The sequence below is a fragment of the Schistocerca piceifrons genome, chromosome 3 (genome assembly GCF_021461385.2).
Source record: "Schistocerca piceifrons isolate TAMUIC-IGC-003096 chromosome 3, iqSchPice1.1, whole genome shotgun sequence".
Classification (NCBI taxonomy): domain Eukaryota; kingdom Metazoa; phylum Arthropoda; class Insecta; order Orthoptera; family Acrididae; genus Schistocerca; species Schistocerca piceifrons.
The window spans coordinates 783,877,791-783,892,884 of record NC_060140.1 but is presented as its reverse complement, the minus strand read 5'-3'; the positions used below and the strand labels follow the sequence as shown (position 1 = coordinate 783,892,884).

The window sequence follows — 15,094 nt, the reverse complement described above, 5'->3', positions numbered from 1 at the left end:
CTTTATAAAGTAGGATCAGATGTATTCTGTTGGCTCCCCAGGACCTACGAATGACACATTTGAGAATGTTTAAGGCCTTGAGGCATTGTAATATCATTTGTTTAAAGTGAGACAGCACCGTTAGTCGTTTATCATAAGTGAAGCCCTGATATTCCACATTTTCCTTAAAAGTGAGTACAGTTTTCCTCAGTTTTAAAACATGTAGATGAAAAAGCGAAAGAGAGGACTTACAGAGAACACCAATTTTTTCTCCAACGAGGACATGAAATCTGTGGTGTTTGCCCATTCCTACAATCACCTGATCGCCGTATGCAGCTGTTGAGTGACTGTTGCAAGGTTGTATGATGCACACAAGGCGAAGAAGTCGTTCGCAAACAAGGAACACCATGGGACTGCTTACCATGGAAATATAGTGTTTAGCACAATGGCGAACACCGTTGCACTGTGTTCAGCGATGTCATTTTCCAGATTAAAATGTTTAGATAGGACATTCCCTACACTTTACCTAAAATACCAATCTGACAGGATGGACTGTAGAAACTGGGGAGATGTTGTAAGGTGGCAGGTTGAATGAACGTTAATTTCGCATCTTACAAGAGATTTTACACGTTGTAACAAGTAGAAGAATATGTCTGCTGACATACTTCGGTGGCAGTGAGCAACTTTACCTACCAAAAAGCACAGTGGGTAATGCCAAAAGGGATTACACTTGATTCATCAGTATTAACACACCAAACACAAATCCAGCATGTCAATGAGGAAAAGGTGAAAAAAAGCTCCTGGAAGAAACGTTTTAGTTTGGGGGCAGACGCGATTTGCGCTGTCACGGCCTGCATACAATGGAACGCCTCTAACAGGGGTTGGTGACCCACAGCGAGAGAGACAACGAACGCTCTGGACGATACAGCGAAGGGAGCAGGTTGCGGCCAAGCACTGCCAGGGACGGAGAAATTCTTTAGAAAACTGCCTTGGGGAATTCCCAGATGGATACAAACTGACCAGCGACGCTGTTGATTCTGTGAAAGACCCGTGGTATGCTTATGATGTACGCGTGTAGCTTGTAGCCGTCAGGAGCGGTCACAAAATGTCCGATTGGCTGAAATAAATCTGGATGGAGTAAAAGGAGCGATATTTCGACACAGTTTAAAGGTAGGCCCTTTGCGATTGGCAGCGGCCGTTTCCACAAGATGAAAGGAACGCTCCCATTGGTCTGAAAAAGCCGTGACGTGAAGCAAGGAAGGACACAGGTCTGGGACAGTTTGCTACGGAAAACAAAATACCGAAAACTTCGAGGACTCTCCTCTGAACCAGTGCCAAGTGTGGAACAGGGCGCATCACCCTCTGTACGACGCCGAAAGAGGAATTTTTGTTTGAACACTGTATTCACTTTGGCTGACACTCAGCTGGTAATTAACTGAAGAGTCGTTGAGCTCCAATAGTCGAGAAACGATAAAGCCACGTAGTTAACTGTTCGTGCGAGAAGTGAGAGGGCATTGAAGTATACACGCTGCTCCATCTATACACGTATATCGCCACATTTTCCAGACTAGGGATTAGTGCATATTTTCTCGCCTAAAGAGAAACATAAGACTGTTTTAGCTGATAATATCAGTTGAAATTTTGATTAGCTTTTTATAGGATTTTCAGATGGCGAGAGCAGCCATGCAGCTGACAGCCCATCACAGATAAATGTAAATGCCGTTCGCAGAGGCGTAAAATTGTTGTATCACGGGCTTGTGTCCACTAGGAACTCGAGCAACCTTGAGTAATCTTTTGCTCATCTTGTCACAAAAACTAACCACCCTTCATAGACTTGATTGTCATCCTAACGAGTACCGACCTTAGAACCAGAATCAGAAAATTTATCGTAATATTGTCCAACTCCACTGTCTAGAAGTAGGAAAAATCTTGTAGAGAACCTTCTATCTAAATTTGATATTGTTGTGCTAAGTGTTCATTCTGCTAAAGAGGATGTTATGCGTTATCTTGACAACTGTCCTGAAATTGTCATGTCACAGTCTATGTAAACCCGTGTGGTTCTTTAAAAACAATATAGGAATAAAACAAATATAGTACAGCTAAACACCGATGTGCTCTGTCACAGAATTAGGGTCCACACCTAACCCCAAAGAAATTATTCTAGTGGTGCTAACACAGTCACAGGATGTTTTTGCTGATATCTGACGGACGTGAAGCGATTGGAGTGTCAGAACGTCTACAGAAACTGTACTCGTAGAACTGCAACAAAACACTGCGCCTCCTGATAGTAGCGTAGAACTTTCCTACCCGAAGAATTAACCGACAAGGGAACTTTGTACAGAAAATCTTGTTGAGTCACTGCATTTGGTAGGGTCAGGAAGTATAGTGGCATGTGATATGACGTGAACCTGCACTAAGCTCGATGTAGTGGTGACTTTATTTTGAGTAGCCACGCTGGGTTCCTGTTAGCCATCCGCTCCAGTGTCTTACGTATGTAGGTCGTCATATTCACACTACAACCGTGGTTCGTATGATTCTTCTGTGGTGTTAAAACTGATACTGAAGTAGCTTCCATCCACTTTTATGAAAAAACTGTAGGAGGAGGGCCCCATCGAGGTCTGGTTCAACAGCTTTAACATGCTGTATGCTATCAGGTCATGATTTAGCACAGTGTCGCAAGCTATGGACAACGCAGGAAGCAACTTCTGTAGTTAGCGAAAGAACGGTTATATTCCTCCACGTTGATGGAAATCGCATCCACCTACTCCTCTGTCGCTCGATAATGGCGGAAAACTAGTGTCACCAGTATTGGACATAGTCTTTTTATAAGGTTGAGCGAATGTCCAGGGAATGCTAGGAGGGACACCTGTTCTTGTACAATTGTTTTGGCGGTCGTGAGTTTCCTCTGAAAATCCTCCCAATGGTTCAAATGGCTCTGAGCACTATGGAACTTAACATCTATGGTCATCAGTCCCCTAGAACTTAGAACTACTTAAACCGAACTAACCTAAGGACATCACACAACACCCAGTCATCACGAGGCAGAGAAAATCCCTGACCCCGCCGGGAATCGAACCCGGGAACCCGGGTGCGGGAAGCAAGAACGCTACCGCACGACCACGAGCTGTGGACCTCCCAATGGCTTCCCATACATTACTTTCAGGTGAGGATCTATTGATGGAGCTTAGGAACTCTTCCCAAGACCTCTTCTTATCCTCTTGAATTATTATCCTCGGCTTTCGCTTCGACACCGATCCTCACAAGCGTCTTCTAACCAAACTGCGTGCCTACGGAATATCGCCTCAGTTGCGCTACTGGATTCGTAATTTCCTGTCAGAAAGGTCACAGTTCGTAGTAATAGACGGAAAGTCATCGAGTAAAACCGAAGTAATATCCGGCGTTCACCAAGGAAGTGTTATAGGCCCTCTATTGTTCCTGATCTATATTAACGACATAGGAGACAATCTGAGTAGCCGTCTTAGAATGTTTGCAGATGATGCTGTCATTTACCGTCTTTTAATGTCATCAGATAATCAAAACGACTCTAGATATGATAACTGTATGGTGCAAAAAGTGGCAATTGACCCTGAATAAAGAAAAGTGTGAGGTTATTCGCATGAGTACTAAAAGATATCAGCTAAATTTCCATTACGCGGTAAGTCACACAAATCTGAAGGCTGTAAATTCAGCTAAAGATTTAGGGACTGCAATTACAAATAACCTAAATTGGAACGATTACGTACACAATATTGTGGTTAGAGCAAACCAGAGACTGCGATTCATTGCCAGAACATTTAGAAGGTGCAACAGGTCTATTAAAGAACTACTTACACCACGCTTGTCCCGCCCTATTCTGGAGTACTGTTGTGCCGTGTAGGATCCGCATTAGGTGGGACTGACGGATGACATCGGAAAAGTACAAAGAATGGCAGCTCGTTTTGTATTGTCGCAAAATAGGTTAGGTAGTGTCACAGCCATGACACGTGAATTGGAGTGGCAATCATTGGAACAAAGTCGTTTTTCGTTGCGACGGTATCTTTTCATGAAATTTCAATCACCAGTTTTCTCCTCCGATTGCGAAAACAATCTGTTGCCACCCACCTACATAGAGAGAAATGATCGTCACGATAAAATAAGAGAAATCAGGGCTTACACAGAAAAATTTAAAGGCTCGTTTTTCCTGCGTGCCGTTCGATAGTGGAACGGTAGAGAGACAGCTTGAAGGTGGTTCATTGACCCCTCTGCCAGGCACGTTATTGTGAATAACCGAGTAATCACGTAGATGTAGATGTCACTTGAGAGGCTGTAAGGTTCTCATGTGTAGGGCACCCATTCGACCTTCGCATTGTCAGCGTCCCGTCCCTGGTTACAGACTGACACTCACCAGTCCATCAAGGAACACACTGCCGTTTAAGAGTTCCTAATGCCTTGTGGACAGATGCCTCAGCGGATTAGTGAATCACGGATGTAATGTGATCCAGCCAATCCTGTACACTTTCACACTGCTGAAAAATAACTAGTTAGCTGTAAGGCATCCAGTTAGCCTCTCTGAAAAGCAATTTCAGCTGCCTCCTATCTGAACTACCCCATCTGGCATATGGATCCAGATAAGGTAGTGGTCGTTTTCATGAAGGTCATCATCCAACGAGCAGACATAACGACATTTCTATAGCCATAGGCGAAGCTGTAGTGATGCTGAAATTAGTAGCTTGACCGTTGGTCTTCATTTGTCATAGTTTCAGTTGGTGTGAGACCTACCTGTGGGGGCAAGTTGTTCTAGATCCCCATAGGACACTATGTGTACTAAAATCTCCTAAAATGCTAAAGGGATGGCGCACTTCAACAATAAACTGTTTGATTATCTTATTGTCAACCATCTTATTTCGCAGCAAGTGCTTAGAGCACACCAAGACTGCGTTTGGTTTTGCACATACAAGTGCCATTACAGAAGGACGTGGTAGCTTCTGATTGGGCGGACGTTGTTTGCCTTGAATTATCTATTTTAGTGACAGGTTTCTTCACCAAGTAAGCAATGGAGGTGGCATAGGCTCGGAGTTTCGTCGACTTATATTATTCCTTGGATTCTGGTTAGAGACCCACTTCGCAGCTTTTCTTTCTTGAATTTTTCATTCTTTAGCATATACCAACTGGGTGGCTTCTAGTGTAACTGATGCAGGTAATTAGAGAAAGGCAGTAAGTGACACGATCCACATTTTCGCCTACACAACTCAATGTTGTGGGCGCAAAACGCTGGCGTTTCTAACACCTCCTACGACGCGGTATGTGGGGTCTGTAGCAATATCGTCAGTGTTATCATCAGTGTGTACCTGCATTACTGAAGACGCCCCCAATATATTTTAGTTCCCAATGCTCTCTTCTACATCATCTATCTCTCATTTTCAGATATTTTATTTTTAATATATTCCGCTTCTGCCTCATTCTTCCCAATAAATGCCTGGAAAATCGGATTACAATCACGCTCTACTTCAGCTATCTCTTGTTCATCATCCACGGTTTTGGTTTCAATATTTTTATCCAAGTATTCTACCTTTTCATTTCCAATACTTTCTGAGCCATTTCCTCTTGCAAACATTGTACATTTAACCTCTTAGCCGCGCGGGGTAGCCGAGCGGTCTCTGGCGCCCTGTCACGGTTCGCGTGGCTACCCCGTTGTAGGTTCGAGTCCTCCCTCGGGCATGGGTGTTTGTGCCGTCCCTAGCGTAAGTTTGTTTAAATTAACTAAGTAGTGCGTAAGCTTAGGGACCGATGACCTGAGTAGTTAGGTCCCATAAGATCTCAACACAAATTCCCAGATTTAACCTCTTTAAATGTCTGATCTAATGTTTCACCTAGCTCCTTTTTTCACTCATTTACGTTTCTGCTAACAGTTTCTACCAGTCCATTTAGTTCTTCCTTTATTATTTCTACCATTCTTCCATTTTCTCCTCCTATTTCTTCTGCAATTCTTTCATTTTCTCCTCCAATTGCTTCTGACCCCTTTTCATTCCCTCCTCCAATTTTTTCTGTCCTTCTTCGTTTCCTCCTGTTATCTTATCAGCCCATTCAGTTCTTTCTGTCCCTCCTCCACTTTCACTAATACCAATTCAAATATAATTTCTGATCCTCCCCTCCCATCTGCTTCTCTTTTGACACCTAGCTCCTATTTAATGGCTAATTGTGTTTCTACCACTGGTCCTGTTTTTCTACCACTTGTTCACATCTCCATGTCTGGAAACTAGGCACACATTCATTCTCATCATTTTTTTAAACTCAGTGAATACAGACTGATTAAAACAAATTACCCTTTCCAATTACGTTCGTACTTATATACGAAAATTAACAGATTTCGCCAGGACAACACTAAAACGACACTGTCATATCACAACAAGGTGATATGTGGTGATAACGGATCGGAGGGTATTACAAAATATAGCTGTATGATCCAAAACAGCACCTCTCGAACCTCGACTGAGCTAGAGCCGATCCTGTTCCATTACTCGATCTAACAATATTCCGTTCCGTCTCCCTTAAATGTATCACACCTGGAAATTTTAAGTTAGCTGCAATCAGAAATACTCTACCTTTCTTCAGTTTGACAGTTTTCACACGTATGAATGAAATGTTGAACCAAACTGAAGAAAGGTGGAGTATTCCTGGTTCCATTTGACTTGAAGTTTATGGGCGTAGTGAAGTTATGGGAAATGGATCGGAGTATTTTCAGTCAAAGTAATGAAAATCGGTCGGTTATAGCTCAGTCGAGATTCGTGAGGTGCTGTTTCAGATGATGTAGTTATATATTCTATAAAATATGCCAAACTGTAATCGAATGGGAGACCATAAATTTAGAACTGTGAGTACTAAAGTCTAACAGACATTGTGATGTCGGGATAAGTTACGCATTGTTGAGTGAACGTGTTTTATTTTCGTCGGTGCATGTAGATGCAGTAAATGACGAAGTTCTACAAACATCTAACATTGCTGGTGATCAGCAAGGTGCCAACAATTACTGGCTTATATGCTCAAGGATTGTGGGTCAAAAACGCAGACGTCGACGACTCACCAACAGCATCTGGTAAGTAAAGATTAACTTATAACACAAAAGCTCAACTCATGCGAACTATTGCTGTAAAGAATTTTATATTCAACTCACTGATTTTGCTAACGATAAGTTACCTTCTGATGGTCATTGTATTTGAAATAATTGAAACTGCACTTAACGTTGAACGGAATTTTTTCAGTATCTTCTAGAATTAAAGATTAAAATCACTTTTGTTCAGAAATCAGTTGGTTTTAAGATGTAGTTTGGTTTATTTCAATAGTGATCTAATTATTGCAATTATCAGCAAAGATACCAAATTTCTCAGTCGCTATTTCTTGTTCATTTTTTAATATATACATATTTACTATATTTGTGGATGTTTATCTGCATTTTCATGTTGTCTTGCTTTTTGTGTATGAATGATCGTCCTATGTCGATCAAATGCACACCATTACGTTAGAGGGCAGTAGCTCATCGCTAATTGTACAGTGAGTTTCATAAAATATATTATCAGGAGGAAAAAATTTTGGGCAACGTGTCTTGATTTCCCTTTGTCATTAATATCCATCAAGTTATGGCTTAGTTACTAGACAGGATTGAGTAACACTGCATATGGCACATGATTTAAGTTAATCTACTTGCATGAGATTTCTAGGGATACGTAGCAATGGTCCTCTACTTTTAGTAGATGAACGCAGCTATTTGTAGTTAGATTAATATTTGAGGGGCTCTTGTTTCGCCAAAGATAAATGTTACATGCGTCAGAGCTATATTTGGTAGGACATATGAAAACATATGTGAAAAGGGGTTAAGGAACTCACAAAAAATTGAAGTATAGAGGGCGGTCTTAGTACAGTGTTAGAGGATTATGAATGGTTACAATTTGTACCAGGAGCAAATAAAATTATTATTACAAATAAGAATTAGTCCAACGAGATATCATAGACGGAATCAGAAAGCTTATTGTCAATGTGTATCAGCTGATGGAAATCTATGACACCATCTGCAGGATGCGTTGGAAAATAATTTTTTTGGGGAGGATGGGGTGGGAAGGGAGAGAGTTTGCTACGTTTTTGTCGAGGTAAAGACGGGCATAATTACACAAAGACTTAGCTGGAATAATAGGAACAGCAGCAGAGATGGAGAACATAGAAACAGTGACCCGAATCTGTGATAATAGAGATACTTTTTCCACTGGCGTCTGGGGTTACCATTGTGGGAGGTGAGGAAACGTACATAATGCTGTTAGCTACCGTGTACGAACTGTGGAAGAGTAGGGCATTAGAAACGAGACCGAGTGTGGGGTAAGATGGAAAGGCATGTAGCAGAACAATAACTTATCGTTAAATTAGCGAACGAAAACATGTGAAGAGGTGAAATTTTGCTTAAGTGGCTTAGTGTATGGAAGAGAATATGGGTTTTTATTGTACACAGGTCCGCAGGTGTCTGCGGCAAGTTTGGACCTTGGGAGAAGGGATGGAGGGCGTGGGTGGGGGGAGGGTGGTGGTGGGGGGGGGGGGGGGGAGAGAAGCTTCAGGCCACCATAATATAACGTATTTGTAAGTGGCGTTGATGTACTTTCGTTTGGCTCAGGGATGTTGAACTTTTTTAGGTATAATACATTTCCAGGGATGTACAGAAGTTTTTCATTCTATAGATGATTACTCCTGTGCATTCTCAGTGTTGTTCCTGTATGAACTGACGTAAAAATTACTTCGGACAGTGTGTAGTGGTACTTGATGGGACATCGTTTCATGTGAGGGAAACATTTGTCAATGCCACTCTGTCACTAATTTGGTCTCTCACGCAAGATGACCCAGTTGGACTATAGGCCATTGGTGATTAACTCACGTGATAAAATACTCTAGGTTATGTGACACTACTTTAGTTGAGCATAGTAACTGATTTTCTGGTAAACATGTCTCATCACCAATACTGCTTGGCTACACATCATTCCATGTTATTGCCTGGTCCACTAACATGTGATTATGTGCCTGTCTAAAATACTGTCTCATACAATGTCGTTGGGACCACTACATGAGGACTGAGTTTTGTTTTCTTACGTAATACTCCATCATACACTATGAACTGTGGTGTGCTGCAAATGGATTACTGTCTTCTTCAGCTGCTTGCACCTTCCGCCACCCTTCCGTGGCGTGAGCCACTCTTCATAATACAAAACCGACTGAAGTGATTTGCTTTCCTATTGCTCTTTCAGGGTAGATCTATTACCTCATGATCGAACTCGCTTAGCTTCAGTGATCAACAAATTAATCTGATTTATGGATCCTATAACAGCAACATGCTGCATGATTACTCATTAGTATAAATTTCCTACCATATAATACCACTTAATGTATAATAGGCCATTACGAGGCTCAGTATTTCTTTCTCCATTGTAATTTTTCTTCACTTCATATAACTGATGTGAGGCATAGCTTACCAGACACTCTGCTACATCCGCTTCTTGGATTAGTACACAGCCAAGGACTGCTTGCATCACTTAACAATACTAATTCCTTTTCCGAGTCTGCCAAAAATTAAACATGATCAGTTGTCAACAATTCTTTTAATTTATCAAACGCACCCTCACACTTTCATATGTTGTTCCATATCCTTTGCAAAGCAGCCGGCCGGGTTGGCCGAGCGGTTCTAGGTGCTGCAGTCTGGAACCGTGCGACCCTTACGGTCGCAGGTTCGAATCATGCCTAGGGCATGGATGTGTGTGATGTCCTTAGGTTAGTTAGGTTTAAGTAGTTCTAAGTTCTAGGCGACTGATGACCTCAGAAGTTAAGTCCCATAGTGCTCAGAGTCATTTGAACCTTTTTTCGGTTTTTTGCAAAGCCAGTTACGTCATTCATATATACCATACATTGCCTGATCCTCACAAAACAGGCTAATAAGTGCTGAAACGAGGCTGCCACATTCTTTAGCACAAATGGCATACATTCATATAGTTAGTGTGCCAAAGGGACCATAAGTGATCCTTAGAGCCAGTTGTCAGGTGCTGTTAATAAGTGGTGATAGACAGTCCACTTGCAAATTACCCTGAGTTTTTGTTATCTGCGGAATCAGATAAGCATCTGTGCTCAGGAGAACTTTAAGAAACCTCTAATCATAACAGAACTGACATGGTTTCATGCCACCCACACTCTTTTCCTGGAACGAATACCACTGATACATTCCTAAATAAAACCTTCCAGCAACTGTCGATTAATAAAATACTTCACCACCAGTATGCAGTATGCAAGCGCGATACGGAACAATATGTAAACAACGGTGTGTCTTGTGCACAGTGGACTTAATTGAACAACCATTGTATTCCACCGCAAAAATTAGCAGAAGCTAGTAAGTTATTTGAAGCATAGTGTCGAAGTAAGATATCTTTCCAAAGTTGTTCTCTTGTTTATTGAAATGCGAAAAGCATAAAGGGAAAAGTAAAACTCCAAGACACGGGGATAAAGGTGACACGGTCCATTACCCTTTCACCATAAGAAAGATAAATGGAAGAAAATGTCACAATGAGTCATTAGTTCATTATTTCAAACACTAAGGCACTGATTTATATGTGTGAAATAGCTGATCTCAGGTTAGAAAACGTTATCGTAAATATAAACTGACAGATATTGTAATTAAAAGTGTTTATAAAGGTCTTCAAACAGTTTGGAGGAACTACAACACCTTTTTTACTATTTAGGCTGTTTTATGTACGCTAATTATCGCACACTTCGGTGGCTACATTTTGCAGCAATATCTTTACAGATCGAATATTACAATTTGACGAACAATATCACAACGTTGTCTCTTTCTAACCTTCGTGAAAAGAGGCTGGTGTTACGATAGCCGACCTGCATCAAAGTTGTGGTTGCTCGGCGGCTGAATTTCCGGGAGTTCGGTAGTGCATACAGCTGGCGACAGCTGATAAACAACTAGTTTTTTATGAATCAGCTGAATAAATGTTGAACCAATGGCCTTGGATTTAATCAAAACATTCTAGCACAGAAATGACAGTTATATGAAGGAATGAAGTTAGAGAGATTAGTATTTAACGGTCAGCGACAATGAGGTCACTGGAGAGGGCATAGTTATTTATTACAAATAGTCATGAAGACCGGATTTTCACAACAATTTCACAAAGCAGTCAGCAAAATTAATAATGCTGCAACATAAAGCGTAATGGTTAGTGGCAGCATCGTGAACGGAGTCCTAATAGCCTACAGGAAAAGACTGCTACTAACCGATGTTGTTATTTGCCATTACTTTAAAATACTTCCTGCTGATTGAACAATACTCATTGGGTGCAGATAGATTGTCTTCATATAATATGCCGATTATGTGTGCGATTTAATCACTGTGGCGCTAAAGAAATGGGAATGTCCACTGAATTTTTTTCCGGGCATTCTGAAATGGAAGGCTGACATAGAGAAGTGCAAGCGGCCGTAGGGATATACTTGACGAACAGAGTGGAATTAGACAAAGCAGGCTGGGAAAAGGACATTGTTACTTTATTACAGTAAAATGTATACAGAGGTTTATGTCTGATGCAGAACGTTAAATTGCAGAATACGCTCTAATGATAGTATACTAGTTGCCCAGAATAATGTCATTGTCTTCAGAAAGTAGTAAAAGTACCAATGCGGCAACGGGATGCATTCTGTGGATGGACTTAGGTGCCAGTTCAAATACGCTGACCCTCGCAGGAGAGCCTGGGAGCGATAGTTGTGTTTCCAAAATACACTGCTCAGGAACATGTGATTTCATGACACTCTCACACAGCATGTGCAATGAAAACGGTAATAACCCGAAACCAACGACCCCCTCCTCGTACATTTACATGAACAAAGTAAATTACAGACTCAAGCATTTTCAGGCGCCCTTCACTGATTACTGGGACTTAAAAGAGGAAGGCGAAGTAAGAACTTATAGGTCGACGAGATCTAGAGGACGCTGAAAGATTAGTAACATATAGATGGGATCTAGTCTAAAAATTGAAGATTTGCGTGTCAGAACGTTTGCCTAAATGTTCACACAGGTATATTCCTCTCGTAGAGGTACATTGTCTACGGCTATAAATAGTGTAATACCCACAAATTCGCAAATGAAAGCTATACATTTATGTTACAGTGATAAATGTTTACATTGTCAAAATAAGGGCGCAGTAGACAGTAAATTTACCTTTACTGCACCGGCTGGAATATGGAATTGTGCTAATAGTTGCAATTTAGTAACTAATCGCACAAGCGTTAACAACTTACGAACAGAATTTCTCCGCACACTGGAGATGATAAAATATGTCACTGTGACTTAGACGTCATGTTATCTCCAGGATGGACGAAGTGGACAAATATTTCCAATAGAACTACATTGAAATTTCCTGGAAGATTAAAACTGTGTGCCGGACCGAGACTCGAACTCGGGACCTTTGCCTTTCGCGGGCAAGTGCTCTACCGACTTTTTTGTTTGATTTTATTATTTTAATTATTTTTTTGTTTTACCAGGAACAGGGTAAATGAACAAAAGATCTTTATTGGTACAAACTTAAATACAACAGAAATACCATCCTTCCGGCGAAAATAACACAAGACATTATACTCGTACAAGGCGAGCAATTTTTTTTTATGAACAAGGTGTAGCAAAAAAATTATAATTGTACTGATGTAAGCTAAGAGGTGTGCATTAATATACAGTGGAGTGAGGGAAAAACTAGTGTTTTCTGGTATAGTGCATAAAAGAAAGGAGGCACGTGTCCATGCGCCTACTCCACTGTGGTTTACAATGTAGAAAGTAGCGCAGGGGTCTCAGATGTCAGCAGGGGGGGGGGGGGGCGGGAGTGCTGTCGGTTTGTGGCACCATCCAACTGAGCGGGGGTGACGTAAAGATCGCATGTAGGTAATTGGCGAAGAAGGCGCGGTAGCGCAGTCGGTGTTCGAGTTCACTGTGGGCGGTTTGTAAGTACCGCCAGAAATTAAGGCGTGATTTGTCGCCATCATTATACATGTAGCTGATCGTCTGTTCCTTGACCCATACAATTGCATGATTTTTGGTGGCGGGGAAATAAGTATTCTCAGAATGGATAAAAGTCCATGGGTCAATCGAGTCAACGAACTGTCGGGCAAGTTTCCGGACGTCACTGGTGGCAACACAAGTCAGTTGATGGGCATCGTCATCCACGAGGTGGCAAATGGAACAAAGTGGAGAGTCCTTTAGTCCGATGGTGTGAAGACGATGATTTGTGGCGAATTTTTCATTTGCGACTTGGTACCATGTTGCCCGGACGTTGGAGGGAAGAAAAGGCTGGTGGATGTGACGCCAAACCGTGGGCCACCGCGTGGACGGATGTCTCAGTTTGATATTGTTGCTGGATATGGAACGAAGGAGTGGGGTGTAAAAATCTTTAGGTCGAGGAGAACGCGTGGTCGGTAAGTGTGTGTGAGCGTAACTGAAGTCGACGATGAAATCAGAAATGTGCGTCAGCTGGTGCGTGATGTGTCCGACTGGTACTGGTGGTGTTATGGTCGCGGGCACAAGAATTTCCAGCAAGCTGCGCGTAAGGGAGGTGCCCCCGTGCCACTGCTTGTGCGTGGTGGACATGTACAATGACGCCGCGCGGAGTCGCACTTTGCCTAGGCCAAGGCCACCCGCTCGCCGGGGGAAGGGTGAGCGAGTCGTAGCCGACCTTAAAGAGCGTACCGGCCGTAAGGAAGTATCCGAAGGCAGGCTGGAGGCTGCGTCCAATAGTTGATGGCAGCGGGAGGACCTATGCAATGTGGACCATTCTGGACACCACATATTGATTGAAGTATTGGACACGTTGTAAAGAATCGAGTCGTCGGAGAAGATTTTGTCGCACCGTCGTGCGGATAGTTTGGAGTGAACGTCGAAAATTGATGGCAGCGGAGCGACGCACGATGGAGGTGAAAATGATACCAAGGTATCGTAGTTTTTGTACACACGGGAGAGGTGCTAAGTCGTCGTGTGAGAGGCCGCGTCCAATGGGCATCGCCGCGGATTTAGCCACATTCATGTTACTGCCCGCTGCAGTGCAGTACGTTGATATCAAATCAAGTACCGCGTGTGTTTTACTCCGTGAGCGGATCAAGAGGAGGAGGTCGTCCGCATATGCACAACATCGAAAACTGTGCAATCGCAGAGTGAGACCAGAAAGGTGGCTCGTCAGACTCCCGATGAGTGGCTCCAGGCTTATGGCATAAAGTAGGGTCGAAAGTGGGCAGCCTTGCCGTACGGAACGCCGGATCGCCACTGGTCCCGCCACACGGCCATTAACCTGAATCAACGATTCGGCGGTGCCGTACAGGCGCCGGATCACGTCGATAAAGGCTGGTGGAAAATCCATGCGGTACATCACTGAGAACAGAAAAAGATGCCGCACTTTATCGAATGCGCTGTCAAAATCAATGGCAACCACTGCGGCGCGGAGTCTGCACGCCGCTGCCAGTGCAATTAAATCGCGACATTCTCCTGTGGCCGTTTGTACATTAACTGAGCCGCCCGGAGTTGTCTGTACCGGGGATAGAATGCTAGGCAGGACTTTGCTGCATCGCGTTGCCAGTAGGCGTGTAAAAATTTTACTGTCTGCGTTAAGCAGAGTCAGGGGACGGTAATGTGCTGTCGTCACACCTGGTGTCGGTTTGTGGATGGGTATAATAATTCCCGTGACGAAGGACGGCGGTACGGCGTTCCCCATCGTCAGCAGTTCATGAAACATCGTTGTCCTCCGTGACGCCATTAGTGTGAAGAAAGCGCGATAAAATTCTATCGGCAATCCATCGACACCAGGTGACTTATTCAGAGCACCTTTTTTGATTGCATCATGGATTTCGTCACGCGTAATGGGCTCCATCAGCTCGTCCGCTTCGTCGCTGGTGAGGATGCGAGTTACGTGTGGTAACACAGACTCCTCAGCGTGGTTGTTGGTAGCCTCCTCCTGGTACATTGTGCGGTAGTGGTCGACAAAGGCACTGACGATTTCGGCCTGGCAAGTGACGTGCTGGCTGCGACAGGTGGTGATCTCGGTGATGAGTTGTTGTCGTCGATGTTTCCTATCGGAGGCGATAT

General features: G+C 43.0%; 1 protein-coding gene across 1 annotated transcript in view; it reads left to right on the top strand.

The window, feature by feature from the left end:
• Nucleotides 1-12,531, top strand: part of LOC124789062 — a 95,774-nt gene extending 83,243 nt beyond the window's left edge. Inside the window, exon 3 of the mRNA XM_047256354.1 lies at nucleotides 12,517-12,531. Coding sequence (XP_047112310.1) covers nucleotides 12,517-12,531 — 15 coding nt within the window. The remainder of the gene's footprint in view (nucleotides 1-12,516) is intronic.
• Nucleotides 12,532-15,094: the final 2,563 nt, after the last annotated feature.